The following is a 25378-nucleotide window of genomic DNA, read 5'->3' on the forward strand; positions in this document are numbered from 1 at the left end:
ATCACCAGGCTGAAGGAACACAAGCCTTTGCCTGTGGCATATATCTTCAACAGCACACATGAGCAAAATTTCCCATTAAGTTTGACAAAATGTAAGAAGAGGGGATTTTCAGAGTGACATTCTGTACACTCATTAATCACCTTAAATGGAAAGGATTAGGGAGAGGGAGAGAGAGTGAGAGAGAGAAAGAGAGAGTGAGCGAGAGAGAGAGAATGTGTGTGTCTATGTTTAAGTAAATAATTCAAAAGACATGGAGTCATCTTTCCTGTGGATCTGAAAGGCGGAAAACTGGATGTGTATTTGACCTAATATAGAAAGGTATTTAAAAGGGAGAGAGAGGGCAGAGGGCATTAAATGTGTCCCAAGATGGAAAAAGGTAATCTGATGACATTGAAAAGTAGGATGCTATTCATGTGGCTTTTCTCACTGTCTTTATAAAAAACACTGACTGTGAAAAGTTGAGCTGGGCAAGCCCCATTTACGATGGAAGGCAAGAAAACCAAACTAGAGAATTAAAAGAATCAAAGACTTCTTACAAAGTTGGCCATTTAGATGAACAGGGCCAGGTAACATTCAAAGGTAATAAGACTGGTGGATGATATTTGAAAGGCAGGAAGAAGTGCTTGAGAATTGTGGGAAAGGACAAAATGTGCTAATCTTTAAAAAATGATGGGAGTGGGGGAAAGGAGATCTGGGCAATTACACCCTGAAAAGTAGCATGGCCTAGTGAATAGGGCACAGTCCTGGGAGTCAGAAAGACCTGGGTTCTAAGCCCGACCCTACCACTTGCCTGCTGTGTGACCTTGGACTAGTCACTTAACTTCTCTGTGCCTCAGTTACCTCGTCTGTAATGGCAGGATTAACTGAGAGCTCCATGTGATACATGGAGTACATCCAACCTGCTTAGCTTGTATCTACCCCACTGCTTAGCTACTATGCCTAGCACATATTAAGTGCTTAACACATACTAAGCTCTTAACAAATGCCATTATTATTACTATTTTTATTAACAAACACCATAAAAAAAGACCAGCCAGCTTAACATCAGATATCTGGGAAAATATTAACATACAACATCAAACAATTCGCTGTCACCTAACAGGGCACTTAGTATGCAACCAATATGACTTTTCCAACAGCAAACTGTAGCCAACTTGGTCACACCACACCAATTCCTTTCTAGGATAAAAGTTACAGGCCGGGAGAAACACAAATGCAATACATCCAGACTCTGGAAATGTTCTGATTTTGTCTCACATGACATCGTCATCAATAAGCAAGGAAAGCCTGGCCTTCAGGTGAGTGCCCAGTTAGCTCATTACAACCCAAAGAGTAGTCATCAATGACACTGCCAACCGAGCAGTTCTCACTGAGGGGTATCCCACGGGGCCCACTACTAATCAATATTCTATACTGATGATCTGGAAGGATCGAAAACATCTTATCAGAATTGCAGGTGAAATAAATTGGAAGAAGTCGCTGGCGCTTTGGGGGAGAGGAATAAAATTTTAAATGAACTGAAGAGCGCACGTGGAAAAAACAACCCACGGATACAGGCTACAGAAAAGCTCATTACGCACAAGAAAACTGGCAGGGCTGTTACCACTGATCCTTTAGAATATATCAGGCCGTTCTGAGGAAAGGGATGGAGTGAAAAGCAGGAGCTAGGAGTATTTGTGGGAGCTGGAGCCAAAAGGAAGAGCACGGACGGAGCATCACTCCAAGCCTTTTGGGCATCTTTTCCTCATCTATACCCAGTGCAACTGCCCTGTCTACCCCAACTTAAGTCCAACAATAAACAGGAATATGACATGCAAAGAATGGGAACCAAGGCTTCCATTTGTCTCTGCTCTGATCAGGGTCATTACTACTTGTGTCGAGTTTGGTCCACGTGCATCTGAATTTAGTACAGGGCTCTGCACACAGTGAGTACTCAATAACTACAACTGAATAAATGCATTTCTTCAAGGATATGAAGAAACCGGGGTAGATCCAGAAGAGAGCAAATAAAACTTTAGACTAATTTTAAAAGAACCCTACAAGCATTCATTTTGATACACAACACCCACTTCCCTAGTCCCAAAGCGTATCAACTTGGTATTAACCTTGCCTCCACACTGTATTTCAATTTTCACATTCAGTTTGTTGCTAAATCCTTTAATAGCCACCCCCCCAGTCCAGGTCCTAGCCCACAGAATCAGCCTCCTCGCTTCCTTCCTCTCCCCCTCGTCCCCCTCTCCATCCCCCACATCTTACCTCCTTCCCTTCCCCACAGCACCTGTATATTTGTATATATGTTTGTACATATTCATTACTCTATTTATTTATTTATTTATTTTACTTATACATATCTATTCTATTTTATTTTGTTAGTATGTTTGGTTTTGTTCTCTGTCTCCCCCTTTTAGACTGTGAGCCCAATGTTGGGTAAGGACTGTCTCTATATGTTGCCAACTTGTACTTCCCAAGCGCTTAGTACAGTGCTCTGCACACAGTAAGCGCTCAATAAATACGATTGATGATGATGATGATGATGGTCTTCGGGACAACACCTTCTTCAACTTCCCAAATCCCTTTCTCTAAAATGTCATCCTGCCCATCTTTCCACTCCTTAAAAGCCTACAAGGATTACTTATTCCTTCCTGATCAAACAGAAACTACTGCTTTCTCTCTCTCTCTCTTCAAAGCCAAAATCATATTTTTAGGGAGCCCTACAGGATGAATCTTCCATTCCTCCGCCCCAGATACTCCCCAACTGACCCATGCAACTTGTCACCTATTCACATCTTCCTGTAACACTCATCTTCACACTCTACTGCTTCTCTCTCCCTGTAATTTATTTGTCTTCCCCCCCAGATTGTAAGCTTGTTGAGGACAGAAATCTATTACTGTCTACCACTTCTATTTTACTTTCCCAAGCACTTAGAACACTGCTTTGCACACAGGAGGTACTCAATAAGTAGTACTGATTGCTTACTTTTCCCCATCAGCTCTCTTTTCCCACTGCACCCCAGCTTTTTTCTTCCCACATAAGTCTTCTCACTGTGCCTCATTCCCATGCCTTTGCTACTGCCTGAAATTCCCCTCCCTTATAAATTTGCCATACCACAATTCAAAGCCTTTCTGAAATCCCATCACCTGCACGACTAATTCTACTGATGTTTTTCTCCCCAGGTCAGATATTCCCAACACCCACCTTAATTGTTTTGCTCCCTCTACTATTTAAGCACTTTTTAATGGTATTTGTTAAGCGCCTACTATGTGCCAGGCACTGTACTAAGTGCTGGGGTAGATACAAGCTAATCAAGCTTGGACACAGTTGATGCCCCACGTGGGGCTCACAGTCTTAATCCCCATTTTACAGATGAGGGAACTGAGGCAAGGAGAAGTTAAGTGATTTGCCCAAGGTCACACAACGGATGACTTGCTCTCTTTGTTCTTCCCTCTCCCATCCCCACAGCATTTAGGTACATAGCTGTAATTTATTTATTTGTATTAATTTTTGTCTCTGCCCCTCTAAACTGTAAAACTCATTATGGTCAGGTAATGTGTCTGTTTATTGTTGTATTGTACTCTCCCAACCACTTAGTACAGTGTTTTACAGTGAATGCTCAAAAAATATGACCGAATGACTGAAAAGTGGCAGAGCTGGGGTTCTTTTGACTCCCAAGCCCCCATCCACTTCCTTCCTTCCATTTTTTTCCTATCTGTAACTTTTAAGTCTTTTTTTTCCCCACTAGACTGCTGTGGGCAAGGTTCATATCTATCAACTCATCCTCTCCCAGACAGTTGGTAAAATGCTTTGCACATAACGGGCACTCAATGAATAGCCCTGATTGACTAATAAGCTCGGTCCCTTTTTCAAGCTTATTATTATAGTATGGTTTCTCATGAAAACATAGATTAACTTTAAAACATTTCACATTATATCCCTTTTACAAACTAAGTATGAATGTGAATTCCTTTCCTCAAAGGAATGATCTTGTATTATCTTTAATCTATCCCAGGATTTAGTACAATGCCAGGCACATAGTAAGTGCTTAACAAATTCAAATACATGGTATTAAGAAATACCATTAAAAAACTTTTGGGTGTGGCAGGCCTTGTTGCTATGCATGTGGCAAGAATGAGTTACTGCATAAGGACAGGAAGATAATTCTCCAAGACACTAATGAGCACATAAAAGGTTAGAAGTGAAACTAAAATGTAAAGATTTTATTCTGCACAATATTCTATATCTTCTGAAATGATATAGTGCCAGATAGTTTTATTCCAACTGGGTAATGAGGATGAGACCATTAATATGATCTGACGAGCAGAAACAATTTTATTCAAGTGCTCTGAATAATGTGGAGATTATAGTTGACATTTTCTATGAGAATAAGTTGCCATTTTTACGAAGCTCGTATAGCACTCATTCACTAGATCGCTCAGAGCACTTAAAATTAGGGGAAGTGAAGTGAGTCCGGTATTTTAACAGAAGAAGCAACTCAGCCAAAGTTACAGAGTAGGACAACAAGGAAACTCAAATTCAATTTGAGCCCCATGCTGAAACTAGGGGAAAGTGACTCCTCTTTAATGATTCAGTTGAATATTCAAACCACAAAAAAACCCACTGATTTATGGGCTGCTTAGAGAACTTTTTGTAATTCATGTTGCCAATGATTTTGTTATTATGCAAGAAAGCCTGATCAATGGGTAAGCAATGGGTAAAGCATTTCAGAGTTTGGTGCTCCTTATAACCCTAAATCAAAACGATTATCCATCAGAACCTAAAAACTGAATCCTCCAGGCTTCAATGTCATATAACGAGGTCTGACCTCACTCAAAGGTAGAGCTGGTCTCTCTATTCTCAGCTACTAGTGGGGATGTTTGCCAGTGTAGAGTGGCACTTTTCCTTATTTTGACGGTTTGATTAAAATTCACAGAGAGCTGAGGGGCTCACGCTGAAGTGAAGTGCTTGCAACGTCTCCAACTCTACGGTAAATTACTTCTCCGACAGAGCAACTGTACTTACATCGATATCCTCTTGGGTAAAAGTTTCTGGATCCTCTCCCATCATGTTGGCCAAATGCCTCTTTCCAATGTTGAACTCTTCAATCTGTTTTTTAATAAAAGCCACTGTATATGCTTCATGTCCTGAGGCTGCAACGTTTCTCTTGTACAATGCTGGCCTGGTATGTATTTGCTTTAATATCTAATCAAAAATAAAGAGCAAAAAGAAGAGCATAGTTAAATTATTCCTGCAGCAAACAGCAATCTCAAACCAAATAGGTAATAAAGACACTTATCTTTAAGTAAGATACATAATAAATGGGGAAACGATATAGCTCATTTGGACTGTAATAATAATAATAATAATAATAATGGCATTTATTAAGCACTTACTATGTGCAAAGCACTGTTCTAAGCACTGGGGAGTTTACAAGGTGATCGGGTTGTCCCCCGTGGGGCTCACAGTCTTCATCCCCATTTTACAGATGAGGGAACTGAGGCCCAGAGAAGTAAAGTGACTTGCCCCAAGTCACACAGCTAAGTGGTGGAGGCGGGATTTGAACCCATGACCTCTGACTCCAAAAGCCCATGCTCTTTCCACTGAGCCATGCTGACTGTACACTGTAAGCTCCTTGAGGGGAGGGATCATGTCTACCACCTTGTACTTTCCCAAGTACTTAGTATAGCTCTCTGCCCACAGTGAAAGCCCAATAAATACCAATAATGGTTTGACTGACTTCCCTTTTCTTTCCACAGCTACTGAAGACATCTACCGTTTCTTATTTTAAATGGTTTAACTTTAAACACAAAAATATTCTAAGTGCTGTACTACCTCTACACTTACTGCAAACACCCACTTTTAGTGTTTGGATCATTTTTCTTAACTTCGAAAATGACAAAACGAATGCTACTAAGAAGAATGACACCCGGGTACATAGAGATAAAAGACAGCAAGAGTAGTGTGCAAATATAATTACGTAGTTTTCTTGTGTCCCAACAAAAAGAATACCAGCTTATTAATGTCAGTCTCCCCTTTGAGACCATAAGCTCACTGTGGACAGGGAACATGTATACCGATTCTACTGTATATTAATAACAAGAATAATTATGGTATTTGTTAAACATTTACTATGTGCCAAGCACTGTTCTAAGCGCTGGGGTAGATAAGAGGTAGACTGTCCCACGTGAGGCTCAGAGTCTTAATTCCCATTTTACAGATGAGGTACGTGAGGCACGGAGAAGTTAAACGGTTTGCCCAAGGTCAGACAGCACACAAGTGGCGGAGCCGGGATTAGAACCCACATCCTCCCTCCCGAGGCTTAGTTCAGTGCTCTCCACACAGTAAGCGCTCCACAATTCCCCTGACTGATTCAACTGAGCTCAATTCTACCTGTGGCTCACAGTAAATTAGGGAATTTAAAGGGGGAGAACATCTCACAACCACTGTGGGACGATTCGGCCCACTGAAGCATGATGATTTGCTCTAATGAATCATGAATGCACTGTGAATCTCAGTCCTCAGACACACCACATCACGTGCAACTGCTATGTTCCCTTCAGTTGCCAGCGGGGCCATACTACAGTGTTATTTCTCTAAAGGAGGGAAATTATTGTTGATTTGTGTGGCTCCTAGACATGCTTCTGGGGTTTCCCTGCGTGATATCCTTGCCTGTTAGATACAAGGCTGAAATCATGGTCTCACACCACCCAAAGAGGGGGAGGGAAGGCTTCCCCCTTTGAAGAAAAGCCTGTGCTCTTCTTCCCCTGGCCTCTGTCATAGTGGTCTAGACTCTCTTCTGCAAGCGCTGTCATGCAGTTCTCCTCTTCTTACAGGATTATGTGGGTGCCCAGAATCTCTTATGTGGGCACCCCACTTTATAAGGGATATTTCCCTAGTGAGGACTTCACTGGAGAGAAGCTTCCAGAAGGCGAAAGCCCCGAAATAACTGCCAGGATTACCCTCTCATCAGTGCTTCTTGCAGGAAGTGATCTGTAAATGGGCACTTTGACAGATGATGTCTCGGCCGGGGCTCCCCTAGATTGTAAGTTCCTCGGGACGGGGAATGTGTCTACCAACTATGTTGTCGTCATCACCATCATCAATGGCACGTATTGAGCATTTACTATGTGCCGAACACTGTATGAAGCACTTGGGAGAGTGCAATACAACCAAGTTGGCAAACACATTCCCTGCCTATAACAAGCCTATAATCTATGTTGAATCGTACTCTCCCAAAGGCTTGGTAGAGTGCTCTGTTTTGCTTGTCTGTTTTTGCGGTATTTATTAAATGTTTACTACACACCGAGCACTGCTCTTAATGCTGGGGTAGATACAGATTAATCAGGTTGGAATCCAGTCCCTGTCCCACACGGGGCTCACAGTCTAAGTAGAAGGGAGCAGGATTTAATCCCCATTTTACAGATGAGGTACTTGAGACACAGAGGAGTGACGTGACTTGCCCAGGGTCACATGGCAGACAAGTAACAGAGCCGGGATAAGAATCCAGGTCTTCTGATTTCCAAGCCCATGCTCCTTTCCCTAGGCCATGCTGTTCACTCATACGTTCAAGTGTAGGGCTCTCATGAACAGAGGAACTCTCAGTCCTCTGGACCCTGAGCAGGAATGTGTCCGTTTGTTGATGCATTATATTCTCCCAAGCGCTTAGTACAGTGCTTTGCACACAGTAAACACTCAACTATGACAATGAATGAATCACTGTCAGGAGGATTAGTAGGCAAGGCATTCTCCTGGAAGTGACCCTCTCTATGTTCTCTTTTTTTCCCCCTTTGGACAAAGATTCTCATTAACCAGAATTCCTCCAAAGTCCAGCTGTCCGAGTGGCAAAGAGCAGCATTTTCTGTAGGTTCAGTTTGGCCCTGAAGGGATGAAGAGGGACCACAGCTGACTATAGCTCTTCCTGAACCTAGAGTGTGCTCATTCACCTGGGTAGAAAGCATGGACAAAACCTCTACTCTCAAAGAACTAACGATTAATGACATCTTTCCGGCAGAGAAAAAGGCAGTTCTCAAGTCTATTAGCACAAGGTGCCTTTCCCTTGAACAGAGGGCGAAAAAGAGCACTTGGAAAATTACTGTGACACAGCTACACAGAAAAATGAACTCAAAATGATCAGTACATTATTTACAGCAGTGCTTGATCGGACGACCGTATGTATTTTTCATCACTTTTTCAAATATGTTGTTTTGGCCTTTGACAGATATATTGAAAGTATATTAATATGCTTTGTATTATTTGCTAAACTCTCTCAACTTCCTCATCTGACATCTCCGTCCTTCCGATAACTGATACCTGTAGACTTAGCATTATTCATTCAATCGTATTTATTGAGTGCTTACTGTATTACTGTCAGATGGTGTTACTGTGTTATTCTTGACTCTTCAGTGTCATATTGCTCACATCTAATCTACTGCCAAAACCTAACGATATTGCCTCAAAAGGCACTTCACAGGCCCATCCCTCCCCCTCTACCCAACAAGTTACTACTCTGGCTCATTCACTCCTCACATTGCACATATCTGTGATTTTATTTATCCCTTTGCTCTTCCCCTCTCCCAGCCCCAAAGCACTTATGTACAAACCTGTAATTTTATTTATTTGAATTGATGCCTGTCTCCCCAACTCCAGGCTGTGAGCTCCTTGTGGGCTGCTTATTATTGTACTGTACTTTCCCAAGTGCTTAGTACAGTGTTCTGCATACAATAAGCACTCAATAAATACGACTGAATGAATGAGTTTATTGTATTAGCCTCTTCCCTGCTGTCCATGCCCCAAAGCACTTATGTACAAATCTGTAATTTTATTTATTTGTATTGTTGCCTGTCTCCCCAACTCCAGGCTGTGAGCTCCTTGTGGGCTGTTTATTATTGTATTGTACTTTCCCAAGTGCTTAGTACAGTGCTCTGCATACAATAAGCACTCAATAAATACGACTGAATGAATGAGTTTATTGTATTAGCCTCTTCCCTGCTGTCCATGCCCCCAAGCTATCTCTCCAGTCAATAATAATAATAATAATGATGGCATTTATTAAGCACTCACTATATGCAAAACACTGTTCTAAGCACTGTGGGGGGTTACAAGATGATCAGGTTGTCCCATGGGGGGGCTCACAGTCTTAATCCCCATTTTACAGATGAGGTAACTGAGGCCCAGAGAAGTGAAGTGACTTGCCCAAAGTCACAGGGCTGACAAGTGGCAGAGCCAGGATTTGAACCCATGACCTCTGACTCCAAAGCCCAGGCTCTTTCCACTGAGCCACGCTGCTTCTCCTACATTTTCTGCTGCCCAGATCATCTTCCAGATATGTCACTCAGCACATCTCCCTGATCCTCAGAGCCCTTTAGTGGCTACCCATAATAATAATAGTAATAATTATGGTATTTGTTAAGCGCTTACTATGTGCATGTTCTAAGCTCTGGGGGTAGGTACAAGGTAATCAGGTTGGACACAGTCCCTGTCCCACATCGGACTCACAATCTTAGTCCCCATTTTACAGATGAGGTAACATGCAGAGAAGTTAAGTGACTTACCCAAGGTCTCACAGTAGATAAGTGGCTGAGTCGGGATTAGGCCCCATGTCCTCTGATTCTCAAGCCTGTGCTCTTGCTATCTCCCTCCATCCCCCCATCTTACCTCCTTCCCTTCCCCACAGCACGTGTATATATGTATATATGTTTGTACATATTTATTACTCTATTTATTTATTTATTTTACTTGTACATATCTATTCTATTGATTTTATTTTGTTAGTATGTTTGGTTTTGTTCTCTGTCTCCCCCTTTTAGACTGTGAGCCCACTGCTGGGTAGGCACTGTCTCTATATGTTGCCAACTTGTACTTCCCAAGCGCTTAGTACAGTGCTCTGCACACAGTAAGAGCTCAATAAATACGACTGATTGATTGATTGCTTATTTACATGTCTGTTTCCCCCACTCTAGGCTGTGAGCTCATTGCGGACAGGGAATGTGTCTTTTTATTGTTGTACTGTACTCTCCCAAGCACTTAGTAATAATAATGATGGCATTTATTAAGTGCTTACTATGTACAAAGCACTGTTCTAAGCGCTGGGGAGGTTACAAGGTGATCAGGTTGTCCCATGGGAGACACCGTGCTTACTATGTGCCGAGCACCGTTCTAAGCACTCACCCTCGGCTTCAATCAGGCAGAAACTCCTCACCCTGGGCTTCAAGGCTGTCCATCACCTGGCCCCCTCCTACCTCACCTCCCTTCTCTCCTTCTACAGCCCAGCCCGCACCCTCCGCTCCTCCACCGCTGATCTCCTCACCGTACCTCGCTCTCGCCTGTCCCGCCGTCGACCCCCGGCCCACGTCATCCCCCGGGCCTGGAATGCCCTCCCTCTGCCCATCCGCCAAGCTAGCTCTCTTCCTCCCTTCAAGGCCCGGCTGAGAGCTCACCTCCTCCAGGAGGCCTTCCCAGACTGAGCCCCTTCCTTCCTCTCCCCCTCGTCCCCCTCTCCGTCCCCCCATCTTACCTCCCTCCCTTCCCCACAGCACCTGTATATATGTATATATGTTTGTACATATTTTTTACTCTATTTATTTATTTATTTGTACATATCTATTCTATTTATCTTATTTTGTTAGTATGTTTGGTTTTGTTCTCTGTCTCCCCCTTTTAGACTGTGAGCCCACTGTTGGGTAGGGACTGTCTCTATATGTTGCCAATTTGTACTTCCCAAGCGCTTAGTACAGTGCTCTGCATATAGTAAGCGCTCAATAAATACGATTGATGATGATGATGATGATGAAAGTACAGTATTCCGCACACAGTAGGAGCTCAATAAAAGCGAAAATGAATAAACAGTACACCCTCCTGCCTCCAATCTCCTTGTTCACTTTATCCCCAGGGTCAGGAGGAATTCCCTTGGTCCCGGTATCCACCAGATGCCAGCCCTCTCCACCTTCAAAAACTTCCTAAAATCCAACTTACTCCAACCAATCGTATTTACTGAGCGCTTACTGTGTGCAGAGCACTGTACTAAGCGCCTGGGAAGTACAAGTTGGCAACATATAGAGACAGTCCCTACCCAACAGTGGGCTCATAGTCTAAAATAAACTTTTCCTTTTGTGAGTTCAGTCTCTCTCTCCCCCCTCTCTTCTCTCTCCTCCCCCCCAGTTGGAATGTAAGCTCCTTCTGGGCAGGGAAGAAGCCTTGGGCTTCTAACTCTGACAATCAAGTGCTCAATAAATACCATTACTGCTATTTCCTGTGGGAAGCTACACCTCATTTAGCACTCTCTCACTAACATTTCTATTTCCACAGGATCCAATGAAGAGTGCTGAGATACAACAGCATATACACTGCACCAGCTCCATGAGGGAAAGGGGGAGGTCATCGTTTCCACGGGACGGACGGACTGCTGTCTCTACCCCGACCTGGCCTTTGACTCCAATCCCAAAGGGGCTGGAACTGATGTTACAGTAACTGCTCGGTTTTCTTACTCCTTGCTGGCAAACTGCAGCTCTCAGTAATGACGACAGTGGTGAACGTGCTGTCTGTCAAGCGCTTACTCTGTGCCAGGCACTGTACTAAACGCTGGGGTGGATACGTGCAAATCGGGTGGACACAGTCCCCGCCCCACACGGGGCTCGGAGTCTCAATCCCCATTTTACAGATGAGGTAACATACTCAGTGAAGGGACTTGCCCGAGGTCACACAGTGGAGCCAGGGTGGGGCGTAGCTGGGATTAGAAGCCAGGACCTTCCGACTCCCGGGCCCGGGCTTTGGAGTCCGAGGTCATGGGTTCAAATCCCCACTCTGCCAACTGTCAGCTGTGTGACTTTGGGCAAGTCACTTCACTTCTCTGTGCCTCAGTTCCCTCATCTGTAAAATGGGGATTAAGACTGGGAGCCCCCCGTGGGACAACCTGATCACCTTGTAACCTCCCCAACGCTTAGAACAGTGCTCTGCACATCGTAAGCGCTTAATAAATGCCATCATTATTATTATTATACTGTTCCAGTACGGACAGAGTTTGGCTCCCTGTAGATCCCAGCATGATGTGAGACGAGCCCCACCCCTGGCTCCCTGGAATCCTCCTGGGTAGCCTGGGAAGTGCTCTGTCCTGGCGGGAAGGACATAATCAATAAATACGATTGATGATGATTGATGATAAGCAGCAGCAGCAGCTTCCTGCCAGTCCCCAGGTCCACCAGACGGCCGAGCCGCTCCTCCAGTAACCCCCCCCCACCCTCCGCTTCACATCAGCCTGGGCCCTAGGTCCCAACCTCTCCGCTCCGCAACCAGGGCAGCAGCAGCATGCTGCCTTCACGAAATGCGGAATACTGGGAAGGCCGGAGTTGTGGATGTAATAAAAACAATAACAGCAGTATTTGTTAAGGCCTTCTCTGTGCCAGGCACCGAGTAGATACAAGACAATCAGGTCAGACAAAGATCCTGCCCTCCACCTTATGTTACTTGCGGGTGCATTTTTTCCTTGTGAGTCTGTCGCTGGTCCCCTTTCCCCCTAGTCCTTTACCAGCCGGGGATTCTCTCCAAGCACATAGTGCAGTTGGCTTTACGTGGAGTAAAAGCTCAACAGAAATGACAACTGCGACTGCTGTGGGGGTGAAGAGGGTGTTAGACCTCAGGAGCCACCGTGTAAATGCTGCAGTGGTAACTCACCTAATCTACCTTGCTCCCATGCTTGGCTAGTGATGGCAGCAGGGAAAGACGGCTACGTATCCCCACCACATACACAACTTTTCCTTTCCTTCTCTTCATTTTCCACCCCTCCTTCTCTTCTTTCTCCTCTTACTCCACTGCCTAGACCCCCTTCTCCTCCCTGCCCCCCACCCCCCAAACAATTACCATTCCAAAGTCTCCTTGGCTGGCTTCATTTTCAGTCAATCAACCAATGGTATTTATTTAGCATTTACTGTAAGCAGAGCACTACACTAAGCACTTGGGAAAGACAATGCAACAGAGATGGCAGACAGGATTCCTGCCCACAAGGAGCTTAACGTCTACAGGGATCAAAACACATCTTATACTTCCGAGATGTCAACTGGGTTCATACATTGTGCTCCATTAGCTCCTGTGAGTCCCCCATAAAACCCCCTGTATTCTTAACCATCTGATCCTGTGTGTTCCTTCTAAACACATTTTTTTTAAACTTCAGATCAATTTCTTCTATACCAGTTAAGGCCATAAGTAAGTCTCTACAAAACTCAACTATGTCAATTTTAATTTCCTGGCCCTGTAGCTTTTGATACAGAATATTCCAATTCATTCAATTCAATTGTATTTATTGAGCACCTACAGTATGCAGAGCACTACTGGAGAGGAAAGGGCAAATTTTGGCGATGTTGTGAAGGTGGGACTAACAGGATTTAGTAATGGATTGAATATGTGGGTTGAATGGGAGAGAGGAATCAAGGATAATGCCAAGATAGCAGGCTTGTGAGACAGGAAACATGTTGGTGCCATCTACAGTGATGGGAAAATCAGGGGGAGGACAGGGTTTGGGTGGGAAGATAAGGAGCACTGTTTAGGACGTGTTAAGCTTGAGGTGACGGGAGGATATCCAAGTAGAGATGTCTTGTAGGCAGGAGGAGATGCAAGACTGCAGAGAAGGAAGTGAAGGTTGAGAAATTTGCAGTTATTTTCAATTTAAACTACAGTCTGTGAAAAGTGTCATATAGCTGCCAATGGCAGGCCTCACAAAACACATTTCCAGTGAGTCTGATCATCTTTAAGCATGTGCAGTATACAAGAATCCCAAGTTTGGAAAGTCTCACACTGACCTGACCTGTGGGTTCTTTTCACGAAAAGCAGATGGCATATTGTTTATATACTTGGCAGTCTGCAAATTCAAAATATTGATAAAAACATGTAAAATTAGTCAGCCTGGAGTCAAGCAGCTACTAAATTTATAGTAGGCTTTGAAGATTCCACCCAAAAATACAGTGCTTCTCTTCATCGCTTTGAGATGGCACTAATTATTTGGATCTGAACTATCCACAGTCTCAGATGATAGTATCGAGACTATTTCGGGGCTAGGGCTTTACCTCTTTATTCCGCCAAAGTGTACTGTTTTATTCAGTCTCAACTGAAAAGCCCAAGATTGGAGGTACAGTTCTTCCGGCTTTCTCCTTTTATGGAACAGTATAGAAAAGACTAAACAGATTTATTTCCTTTTTGCAAAGATAACCCGTGGATTCGACAACTGTAATTTCACTCAAGCAGTCTGCCAGAAAAACAGAAGCTTCACTGACGGAGCAGTAATGTCCCAATTCTGGTCAAGTGCCAATTTCACCATCTACATTATTTAACCGGCATCAGTACTACAGAAGTCTGTTTACAGTTTAACTACGTCATAAACTGAATTGGGAAAAACAAAGCACTAATGATTAAAAGTTTACAGTGAGTCAGTCCAAGAATAGAGGAGAAGGGCAAGCCTAAGGAGAAAACAGGAGGATAGGGTAAAAAGCAATTCAACTCCGAGTTAATGGTTATTGAGACTGTGACCCTCTGAAGTAACGCAGTTCCATTTTACTTTGTTGGACAAAAGCCATGTCTAACTTCCTAACATCCATCCTTGATGGAAATTTTAAAGGAGACACAAATGAGTAAAGGCAGAGACTATGGGAGAGATAATAGTTCATTCATTCAATCGTATTTATTGAGTGCTTACTGTGAGCAGAACACTGTATTAGTCAGTTCTACTCTAACACAAAGTTGCTGTCCTGATAAGCTTGCATTAAAAAAATATTGATCAGAGCGGTGCCCAACCATTTATTATTTGTTCAGATGTTGCACGGTGTTCTACCCAGGTAGACATGCATTGCCACATATACAGAATTCCCTAAAGACTGCCTACTCAAAATGGGTATTGAAACCCCTGTGATCTTTTAGACTGTGAGCCCACTGTTGGGTAGGGACTGTCTCTCTATGTTGCCAATTTGTACTTCCCAAGCGCTTAGTACAGTGCTCTGCACACAGTAAGCGCTCAATAAATATGATTGATGATGATGATGATGATCTGAAAGAACTGCTTGGTTTCCACCTCAAAGGAGACGATTCAAATACGATACTGCACAATCTGGTGGCTCTAAAACTACTAGTCCTACACTGCACTGCAAATCAGAGTTGGACTTCAATTGGCTCCTGGCATGTGAATGGTGCTCTTCTGAAAATTGCAGGGCAGTTTATTTAGTGTGTCTTTTTCAGTGGGTGCTCAAAGGAGAGAGGATCTACCATTCACTCATTCATTCAGTCACATTTATTGATCGCTTACTGTGTGCAGAGCACTGTACTAAGCGCTTGGGAAATACAAGTCGTTAACATATAGAGACGGTCCCTAGGTTCCCCTCCTACAAAGAATTTAAAATTAAGTGTAGGAATGGACAGCAAAAATCAGACACAGCAACCACCTGTAAATCCTATTTTCTCTACAGCCCTCCCTTACACCTAAGCAGAGCGTTCTGGGCGTGATGCCAAACCAACCAGTGTGGCTCAGTGGAAAGAGCCAGAGGTCATGGGTTCAAATCCCGGCTCCGCCACCTGTCCGCTGTGTGACTTTGGTGAAGCCACTTAACTTCTCTGTGCCTCAGTGACCTCATCTGTAAAAACGGGGATGAAGACTGTGAGCCCCCCGTGGCATAACCTGATCACCTTGTAACCTCCCCAGTGCTTAGAACAGTGCTTTGCATCATCATCATCATCATCAATCATATTTATTGAGCGCTTACTATGTGCACAGCACTGTACTAAGCGCTTGGGAAGTACAAACTGGCAACTTATAGAGACAGTCCCTACCCAACAGTGGGCTCACAGTCTAAAAGGGGGAGACAGAGAACAAAACCAAACATACTAACAAAATAAAATAAATAGAATAGATATGTACAAGTAAAATAGAGTAATATGTACAAACATATATACATATATACAGGTGCTGTGGGGAAGGGAAGGAGGTAAGATGGGGGGATGGAGAGGGGGACGAGGGGGAGAGGGGGACGAGGGGGAGAGGAAGGAAGGGGCTCAGTCTCTGCACATAGTAAGCGCTTAATAAATGCCATCATTATTATTACTAAAACAGTTTACCCTGAGTCGCAAGTGGAAAAAAAAATATTATCTTGCAAGAATTTGCTGAAATTTTTGCTCCGGATCCTCCCCCGCTTCATAATTTATTCCTGAAAAAAAATCACCTAAATCTGATTCAGAAATAAATACACTACCCACACAATAAAAACATTAAAGCGTCAACAGTAAATGATGCAGTGTGACTAGTAGACATTTTGTAGGTCTCTTTACTCCACTAATTTTGCGCTCACGGTAATTAGTCGAAATGAGCCCCAAGCCAGAGTCTTCCCTGAGGCTGAGAAACAACAGCCCATCGGTGGCCTGCCCGCAACAGTGCCAACACTATTTCCGTTAATGTCCCAACTCCGCATCAGAGACTCCGCTTTAAAGCTGTCAATCGTCTTACCCCGTCCTATCTCACCTCCGATTTCCTACTGCTGCCTACCCCGCGCACTTTGCTCATTCATTCAATTGTATTTATTGAGCGCTTCCTGTGTGCAGAGCACTGTACTAAGCGCTTGGGAAGTACAAGTTGGCAACATATAGAGATGGTCCCTACCCAACAGTGGGCTCTATGTTCAGGAGGCATCGATGTAATTCAGCAAATTACATGTGATGCCATCCTTGCTTGCTTGGTAGTGACATATTCATTCATTCAATCGTATTTATTGAGCGCTTACTGTGTGCAGAGCACTGTACTAAGCGCTTGGGAAGTCCAAGTTGGCAACATATAGAGACGGTCCCTACCCAACAGCGGGCTCACAGTCTGGAAGGGGGAGACAGACGACAAAACATACTAACAAAATAAAATAAATAGAATAGTAAATATGTACAAGTAAAATAAATAGAGTAATAAGTCTGTACAGGGGCTGTGGGGAGGGGAAGGAGGTGAGGCGGGGGGATTCATTCATTCATTCAATCGTATTTTTTGAGCACTTACTATGTGCAGAGCACTGTACTAGTCATTCAAACATATTTATCATTCATTCAATCGTATTTATTGAGCGCTTACTGTGTGCAGAGCACTGTACTGAGCACTTGGGAAGTCCAAGTTGGCAACATATAGAGACGGTCCCTACCCAACAGCGGGCTCACAGTCTAGAAGGGGGAGACAGACGACAAAACAAAACATACTAACAAAATAAAATAAATAGAATAGTAAATATGTACAAGTAAAATAAATAGAGTAATAAGTCTGTACAAACATATATACAGGCGCTGTGGGGAGGGGAAGGAGGTGAGGTGGGGGATTCATTCATTCATTCAATCGTATTTTTTGAGCGCTTACTATGTGCAGAGCACTGTACTAGTCATTCAAACATATTTATCGAGTGCTTACTGTGTGCAGAGCACTGTACTGAGCACTTGGGAAGTCCAAGTTGGCAACACATAGAGACGGTCCCTACCCAACAGCGGGCTCACAGTCTAGACGGGGGGAGATAGATGACAAAACAAAACATACTGACAAAATAAAATAAATAGAATGGTAAATACGTACAAGTAAAATAAATGAGTAATAAATCTGTACAAACATATATACATATATATATACACACATATATACATATCTATTCTATTTATTTTATTTTGTTAGTATGTTTGGTTCTGTTCTCTGTCTCCCCCTTTAAGACTGTGAGCCCACTGTTGGGTAGGGACTGTCTCTATATGTTGCCAATTTGTACTTCCCAAGCGCTTAGTACAGTGCTCTGCACATAGTAAGTGCTCAATAAATACGATCGATGATGATATACAGGGGCTGTGGGGAGGGGAAGGAGGTAAGGAGGGCACTAGCTTGCTAACCTCATCTATCTTTCTGATACCCCCTTACCCACGCCGTCCCCCAGCCTGGTACCTACCCCCTCCTCCTCCACATACACCGGACCACCGTTCTCCCCAACCTCCAAGCTTTATTACGGTCACACCTCCCATCAGGCCTTTCCCAATTAAGCCCTCTTTCCCTGACTCCCTCTCCCTTCTATGTCATCTTGTCATGAAAGAGCCCGGGCTTTGGAGTCAGAGGTCATGGGTTCAAACCCCGGCTCCGCCAACGGTCAGCTGTGTGGCTTTGGGCAAGTCACTTCAATTCTCTGTGCCTCAGTTACCTCAACTGTAAAATGGGGATTAAGACTGTGAGCCCCCTGAGGGACAACCTGATCACCTTGTGACCTCCCCAGCACTTAGAACAGTGCTTTGCACATAGTAAGCTCTTAATAAATGTCATTATTATTATTATTATTATTATTATTGTTGTTATTATTATTATTATCTATCCACTTGGAACTTACCTTTTGGGCACTTGGTATTCACCCCAACCTCAGTCCCACAGCACTTATGTACATATATGTAATTTATTCACATGTGTTAAATTCTGTCTCCCCTTCTAGATTGTAAGCTCATTCTGGACAGGGAATGTGTTTACAAACTCTACTGTACTCTTCCAAGAGCTTAGTACAGTGCTCTGCACACAGTAAGCGCTCAATAAATGCCACTGATTGATTGTATACATTAACAAGAAGGCCCCTGCCTAGTGGCACTCTGGTTTGGAGGCATAGTAATTGCGGTATTTGTTAAGTGTTTACTACATGTCAGGCACTGTACTAAGCGCTGGGGTAGATAAATAACAATCAGGTCCCATCTGGGGCTCACAGTTAAAGTAGGAAGGAGAACAGGGATTCAATACCTGGAGAGAGCCCCTGCCTACTGGCACTCTGGTTTGGAGGCATAGTAATTGCGGTATTTGTTAAGTGTTTACTACATGTCAGGCACTGTACTAAGCGCTGGGGTAGATAAATAACAATCAGGTCCCATCTGGGGCTCACAGTCGAAGTAGGAAGGAGAACAGGGATTCAATACCTGGGTACTGAATCCCCATTCTGCAGATGAGGGAACTGAGGCACAGAAGTTAAATGACTTGCCCAAGGTCACACAGTAGCCAAGTGGTGGAGCTGGGATTAGAACCCAGGTCCTCTGATTCCCAGGCTCATGCTCTTCCCCATGATTTTCCCATCACTATAGGAGCATCCTTCCAGTCTCACAAGCCCACAACCTTGGTGTTATCCTTGACTCATTTCTCTCACTCAACCCACATATTCAGTTTAACGTTAAATCCTTTCGGTTCAACCTTCACACCATCGCTAAAATCCATCCTTTCCTCTCCACCCAAACTGCTACCACGTTAATCCAAACACTTATCCTTTCCCGCCTTGATTACTGTATCGGTCTCCTCGCTGACCTCTCAGCCTCCTGTCTCAAGTCACTCCAGTCCGTACTTCGCTCTGCTGCCCAGATTCTTTCTCTACAAAAACAGTCAGTCCATGACTCCTCAAGAACCTCCAGTGGTTGCCCATCCACCTCCGCATCACGCAGACACTCTTTTCCGTCCGTTTGACTTTAAAGTACTCGATCATCTTGCCCCCACCTACCACACCTCACTGTTTTCCTACTATTCATTCCTTCAATCGTATTTATTGAGCACTTACTGTGTGCGGCTGTACTACGAGCTTGGGAAGTATAAGTTGGCAACCTGTAGAGACAGTCCCTACCCAACAGGCTCACAGTCTAGAAGGGGGAGACAGACAACAAAACAAAACATGTGGACAGGTGTCAAGTCACCAGAATAAATAAAAATAAAGCTAGATGCACATCATTAACAAAATAAGTAGAATAGTAAATAGGTACAAGTAAAATAAATAGAGTAATAAATCTGTACAAACATATATACAGGTGCTGTGGGGAGGGGAAGGAGGTAGGGCAGGGGGATGGGGAGGAGGAGAGGAAAATGGGGGCTGCCTGGGAAGGCCTCCTGGAGGAGGTGAGCTCTCAGTAGGGCTTTGAAGGGAGGAAGAGAGCTTGTTTGGCTGATGTGAGGAGGGAGGGCATTCCAGGCCAGGGAAAGGACATGGGCCAGGGGTCGACGGCGGGACAGGAGAGAACGAGGCACAGTGAGGAGGTTAGCGGCAGAAGAGCGGAGGGTGCAGGCTGGGCTGGAGAAGGAGAGAAGGGAGGTGAGGTAGGAGGAGGCGAGGTGATGGAGAGCTTTGAAGCCAAGAGTGAGGAGTTTTAGCTTGATGCGTAGGTTGACTGGCAGCCACTGGAGATTTTTGCAACACGGCCCGCACACGTAGCTCCTCTAATGCCAACCAATTCACTGTACCTCCATCTAGTTTATCTCGCCACTGACCTCTTTTCCACGTCCTGCTTCTGGCCTGGAATGACCTCCCTTTCATAGCCGACAATTACTCTCCCTACCATCAAAGCCTTATTGAACGCCTGTCTCCTGCAAAAAGCCTTCCCAAACTAAGTCCTCATTTCCTCTTCTCCCATTCCCTTCTGCGTCACCCTGATTTGCTCCCTTAATTCACGACACGCCTCAGCCCCACAAGCACTTATGTTCATAGCTGCTAATTATATTATCTGCCTAGTACTGTGCTCTCCACACAGTGAGCACTCAATAAATATGACTGATTAACATACACATTTTTGCATTATTAGACTATACGTTACACCAGAAAGCTATATGGCCCCTAGAAAGCAAATAGGAAAAATGATCAAACAAAAAACACAAATTTCAGTTTATGTGGTATCCTTTTTCTGTAAAGCTCCAGTACTTCACCTATAACCATATCATTTATCTTTACATTAGGTCCTCAAGATAGCCCCCATTTTGATGTGTAGGATATCTTTTTTTTAATGTTATACTGTTACGTGCTTACTATGGGCCAGGCACTGAACATTGGGAATACAAACTATTCAGATTGGACACAGTCCACAGCTCACATGGGGCTCACGATCTCAATCCCCACGTTACAGATGAGGTTACTGGGACAGAGAAGTCAGATGACTTGCCCAAGGTCAAACAGCAGGAGAGTGAAGAAGCCAGCCGGCATCAGACCCCAAGTCCTGCTGATTCCAGGGCACATGTCCTACCTGGTAAGCCATGCTGCTTCTCTGGGTAATTCCTTCCTGAGGCTGCAGCAAAAGAAATGCTACCCCCTAAAAAAAAGTTCCCTACATTTACTTCAACAGAGAGCGTGGTCACAACTCTATACAACTAAACAAATTCAAAAGGAGCATTCCCGGAAAACGACCTAGAAAGATTTAGTCTCCACATCATTTCCTCGGAGTCAAAGCTTTGAGGAGAAATGAGCAGAATAAAAACCAAACAAACTCTAGGCATGTTTTAACAGTTCATTAATATTTTTACCTCCCTGACACTCGCCCCAGGCCAAAATATTCATTTCTCCTGGATTTGTTTTCTTTAAAAGTAATTAGTTATGGGTAATCAAATCAACAGACCATCTCTTAACAGAATTAAGTTTAGTATTTCTTAATCTACGCTTTGAACAAACTTAAATATTTTGTATTCCTCATTCTATCTCTTGAGTTCTTATAGATTTGAAGGTTCCTAAATGTCAAACATTTTATACAACTTTCAATCAGAGTAATAACAATAGTAATAATAACTGTATTTGTTAAGCACTTACTATTTGCCTGCACTGTATTAAGCACTGGGGCAGATAGAATATAATCGGGTTGGGCACAGTCCCTGTCCCACATGGGGTTCAAAGTCTCAATCCCCATTTTACAGTGAGGTAGCTGAGATACAGAGAAGTGAAGTGACTTATCCAAGATAACACAGCAAGTGGCGGAGCCAGGATTAGAACCCAGGTTCTCTGACTCCCGGGCCTGTGTTCTTTCCACTAGGCCAAGCTGCTATTGACAGCTATGTGCAGAGAACTGTACTAAATCATCATCAATCGTATTTATTGAGCGCTTACTATGTGCAGAGCACTGTACTAAGCGCTTGGGAAGTACAAACTGGCAACATATAGAGACAGTCCCTACCCAACAGTGGGCTCACAGTCTAAATGGTTGGGGGAGAACAATGTAACAGAATTGGTGGACACGTTTCCTGCTAAGGAGCTTGAAAATAGCCTCTTAAAATTATACCTGTTCCTAGGGGTGGCTCATGTTAGACAGGAGCCATTAGTTCATGTACGTGTATGTGGGCTACATATAATAATAATAATAATAATAGTATTTATTAAGTGCTTACTATGTGCAAAGCAATGTTCTAAGTGCTGGGGGGGGGGATACAAGGTAATCAAGTTGTCCCTCGTGGGGCTCACAATCTCAATCCCCATTTTACAGACGAGGTAACTGAGACCCAGAGAAGTTAGGTGACTTGCCCAAAGTCATACAGCTGATAAGTGGCGGAGCCGGCATTCAAACCCATGACCTCTAACTCCCAAGCCCGGGCTCTTTCCACTGAGCCACGCTGCTTCTCCCGTGGGATTCGATGAGCGCTTTCTGTGTGCAGAGCACGTACTGGACAATGCCACACAGTAAAGTGTATGAACGTGAACCCAAGTGAAAGACCAATCAATTAATGGCATTTACTGAGTTTTTACTATGCGTACTTTACTAGTGTACTTACTACACTAAGTACTTGGAAGCGTAAAATACAACAGAGTAGGCAGACGTGTCCCCTGCCCATAATGACCCATTTTGGACCGATATTCCCAACCACACCCGGCGCAGCTTGATGTGTTGAATTTTTTGCTGTTTGCCGGGCAGGAGTTAGAAGTTTCATCCTAAATCACTCCACGCATCCGGCAGTTCTGATCTCACGACCACACCGAAAAGCCATTTTGGGTGTCCTTTCTGTTTGGAGCTGAGACTTGGCCTGACACCCTGGGGTTGCGGGACATCTCTGCCCAGGTCAGATTCCCAGAGTCCATCCCAACACGGCCGAAGTCCTCACGGAGCAAGTAGTAACAACTGTGGTACTTGTTAAGCGTTTATTATGCGTCAAGCACTGGGGTAGATCCAAGGTTATCAGGTCCCACGTGGGCCTCAGTCTAAGCAGGAGGGAAGACAGGTATTGAATCCCCATTGTAGAGATGAGGGAACTGAGACACAGAGACAGTAAGTAACTTGCCCAAGATCATCATCATCATCAATCGCATTTATTGAGCGCTTACTGTGTGCAGAGCACTGTACTAAGCGCTTGGGAAGTTGTGGCGGAGCCAGGACCGGAACCCAGATGTGACTTCCAAGTACGTGCTCTTTCCATTAGGTCACGCTGCTCCTCTAGCGTTAATTTCCAAGGGCCCTGGCTCTCTCAATGCCCAGTGGCTCTGGTTCCACTTATGTTTAACTGTGGTATCTGGCGCTCACTATGTGCCAGGTACTGTACTAAGCGCTGGGGGTGGATACAAGAAAATCGGCTGGACATGGTCACGCACGGCTACAAATTCCAAAACGCACTGGCCCCCACTGAACTATAAAAACCTCTCTCTGAACAGGTCCTGTCTCAGAGTGCCTTTGAAAAACAGCCAACCCAACTACGCTAATCAATCATTATACTAATGAGCTCTATGCTCTGCACACAGTGAGCGCTCAATAAATACGATTGATTGATTGATTGATTGATCTCTATCAAAGGACAGAAGTTGCTGGTGCGAAAAAGAAAGGCAACAGGGAGGAGGGAATGGGGCTGGGTGGGGCAGGTGGCCACTTAATTCAGAATAAAGGAAGGGAAACCAGGAAGGTCAAGTGAGAGACCTGGGTGTTGGGTGGCTATTTGGCCACCTCTCCTTGGCTGAGCTCGAGAGAAACCTGGTCCAAAATGCCCCCAAACTATAGGACTGGGACATGTGCTGGACATCCCTGCTGCTTTAATACAGCAGACAATTCACTTGGGGTGTTTACTGGGTCTGTCATCATCATCATCATCAATCGTATTTATTGAGTGCTTACTATGTGCAGAGCACTATCCCAAGCGCTTGGGAAGTACAAATTGGCAACATATATTGGAAACAATTTGGTCTGGTTCCAGTCTGACCCAAGTCCGTGCAGTTCTAAAACAACGAACTCAAATGATAAAAGCTTTTTACTCCACGGATTATTTGATTACTACCAACCCCTTAGATTCTCCTGCACCATGCATTCATTCAACCGTATTTACTGAGCGCTTACTGTGTGCAGAGCACTGTACTAAGCGCTTGGGAAGCACAAGTCAGCAACATCCAGAGACGGTCCCTACCCAGTAACGGGCTCACGCACTGCCCGCGCACAAGTGTTGATAGCAAAAAGGAAGCTTTGGTGGCCTGTTTGGCTGAAGCAGCGTGGGCTAGCGGAAAGACAACAGGCCTGTGAGTCGGAGGACGTGTCTGCTGTGTGACCTCGGGCAAGTCACTTAACTTCTCTGTTGCCTCAATTACATTACCTTATTATCTTATCTTATAATATAATTATCTTATATTATTGGCCCTGCTGAGAGCTCACCTCCTCCAAGAGGCCTTCCCAGACTGAGCCCCTTCCTTCCTCTCCCCCTCGTCCCCCTCTCCATCCCCCCATCTTACGTCCTTCCCTGCCCCACAGCACTTGTATATATGTTTATACATATTTATTACTCTATTTATTTATTTATTTTACTTGTACATATCTATCCTATTTATTTTATTTTGTTAGTATGTTTGGTTTTGTTCTCTGTCTCCCCCTTTTAGACTGTGAGCCCACTGGTGGGTAGGGACTGTCTCTATATGTTGCCAATTTGTACTTCCCAAGCGCTTAGTACAGTGCTCTGCACATAGTAAGCGCTCAATAAATACGATTGATGTTGATGATGATGATGATTATCTGTAAAATGGGGACTGAGACTGTGAGCCCCATGGGAGAGATGGATTATGTCCAACCTGATTAACCTGTATCTACCCCAGCGCTTAGTCCAGTGGCTGGCACCTAAGCGCTAAACAAATACCAGCTCTTTGATACTTTAGTTGTGAAACAATCCTGAGACGATTAATCACTGATACCTTCCCTTTATACCTAAGGAGAGTGAGACACAAGAGAGCCATCTGGACAGGATCAGAACCCCCACCCCGAGACCCAGTTTTGGTTAGACATACGTCTGAAATCATCCCGATGTCGATCCCAAAATCCAGATCCTGCCAGAGTCACCATGCGAGTTAGAAGGAGATTCATGGGGCTGCCCCTGCACAGAGAGGCCCAAAGTTAAACCAAGTTAGAGAAACAGCGTGGCCTAATGGATAGAGAATGGGCCTGGGCATCATTCATTCATTCAATCGTATTTATTGAGCACTTACCGTGTGCAGAGCACTGTACTAAGCGCTTGGGAAGTACAATTCGGCCCACACCGGGCTCACAGTCTTGAAGGGGGACACAGACAACAAAACAAAACATGTAGACAGGTGTCAAAACTTTCAGAATAAATAGAATTACGGCTATATGCACATCATTAATAAGATAGAGTAGTAAATTAATAAATTAGTAAGGTAGAGTAGTAAATATGTA

The 25378-nt window shown here is 44.1% G+C and overlaps 1 protein-coding gene across 1 annotated transcript in view; it reads right to left on the reverse strand.

Annotated features, from left to right (window-relative positions):
* Nucleotides 1-25378, reverse strand: part of MRPS9 (mitochondrial ribosomal protein S9) — a 100288-nt gene that overhangs the window by 69122 nt on the left and 5788 nt on the right. The window contains exon 2 of the mRNA XM_038771464.1: nucleotides 5018-5197. Within this exon, the coding sequence (XP_038627392.1) occupies nucleotides 5018-5197 (180 nt within the window). The remainder of the gene's footprint in view (nucleotides 1-5017; nucleotides 5198-25378) is intronic.

The sequence above is a fragment of the Tachyglossus aculeatus genome, chromosome 2 (assembly GCF_015852505.1).
Source record: "Tachyglossus aculeatus isolate mTacAcu1 chromosome 2, mTacAcu1.pri, whole genome shotgun sequence".
In the NCBI taxonomy this organism is placed as follows: domain Eukaryota; kingdom Metazoa; phylum Chordata; class Mammalia; order Monotremata; family Tachyglossidae; genus Tachyglossus; species Tachyglossus aculeatus.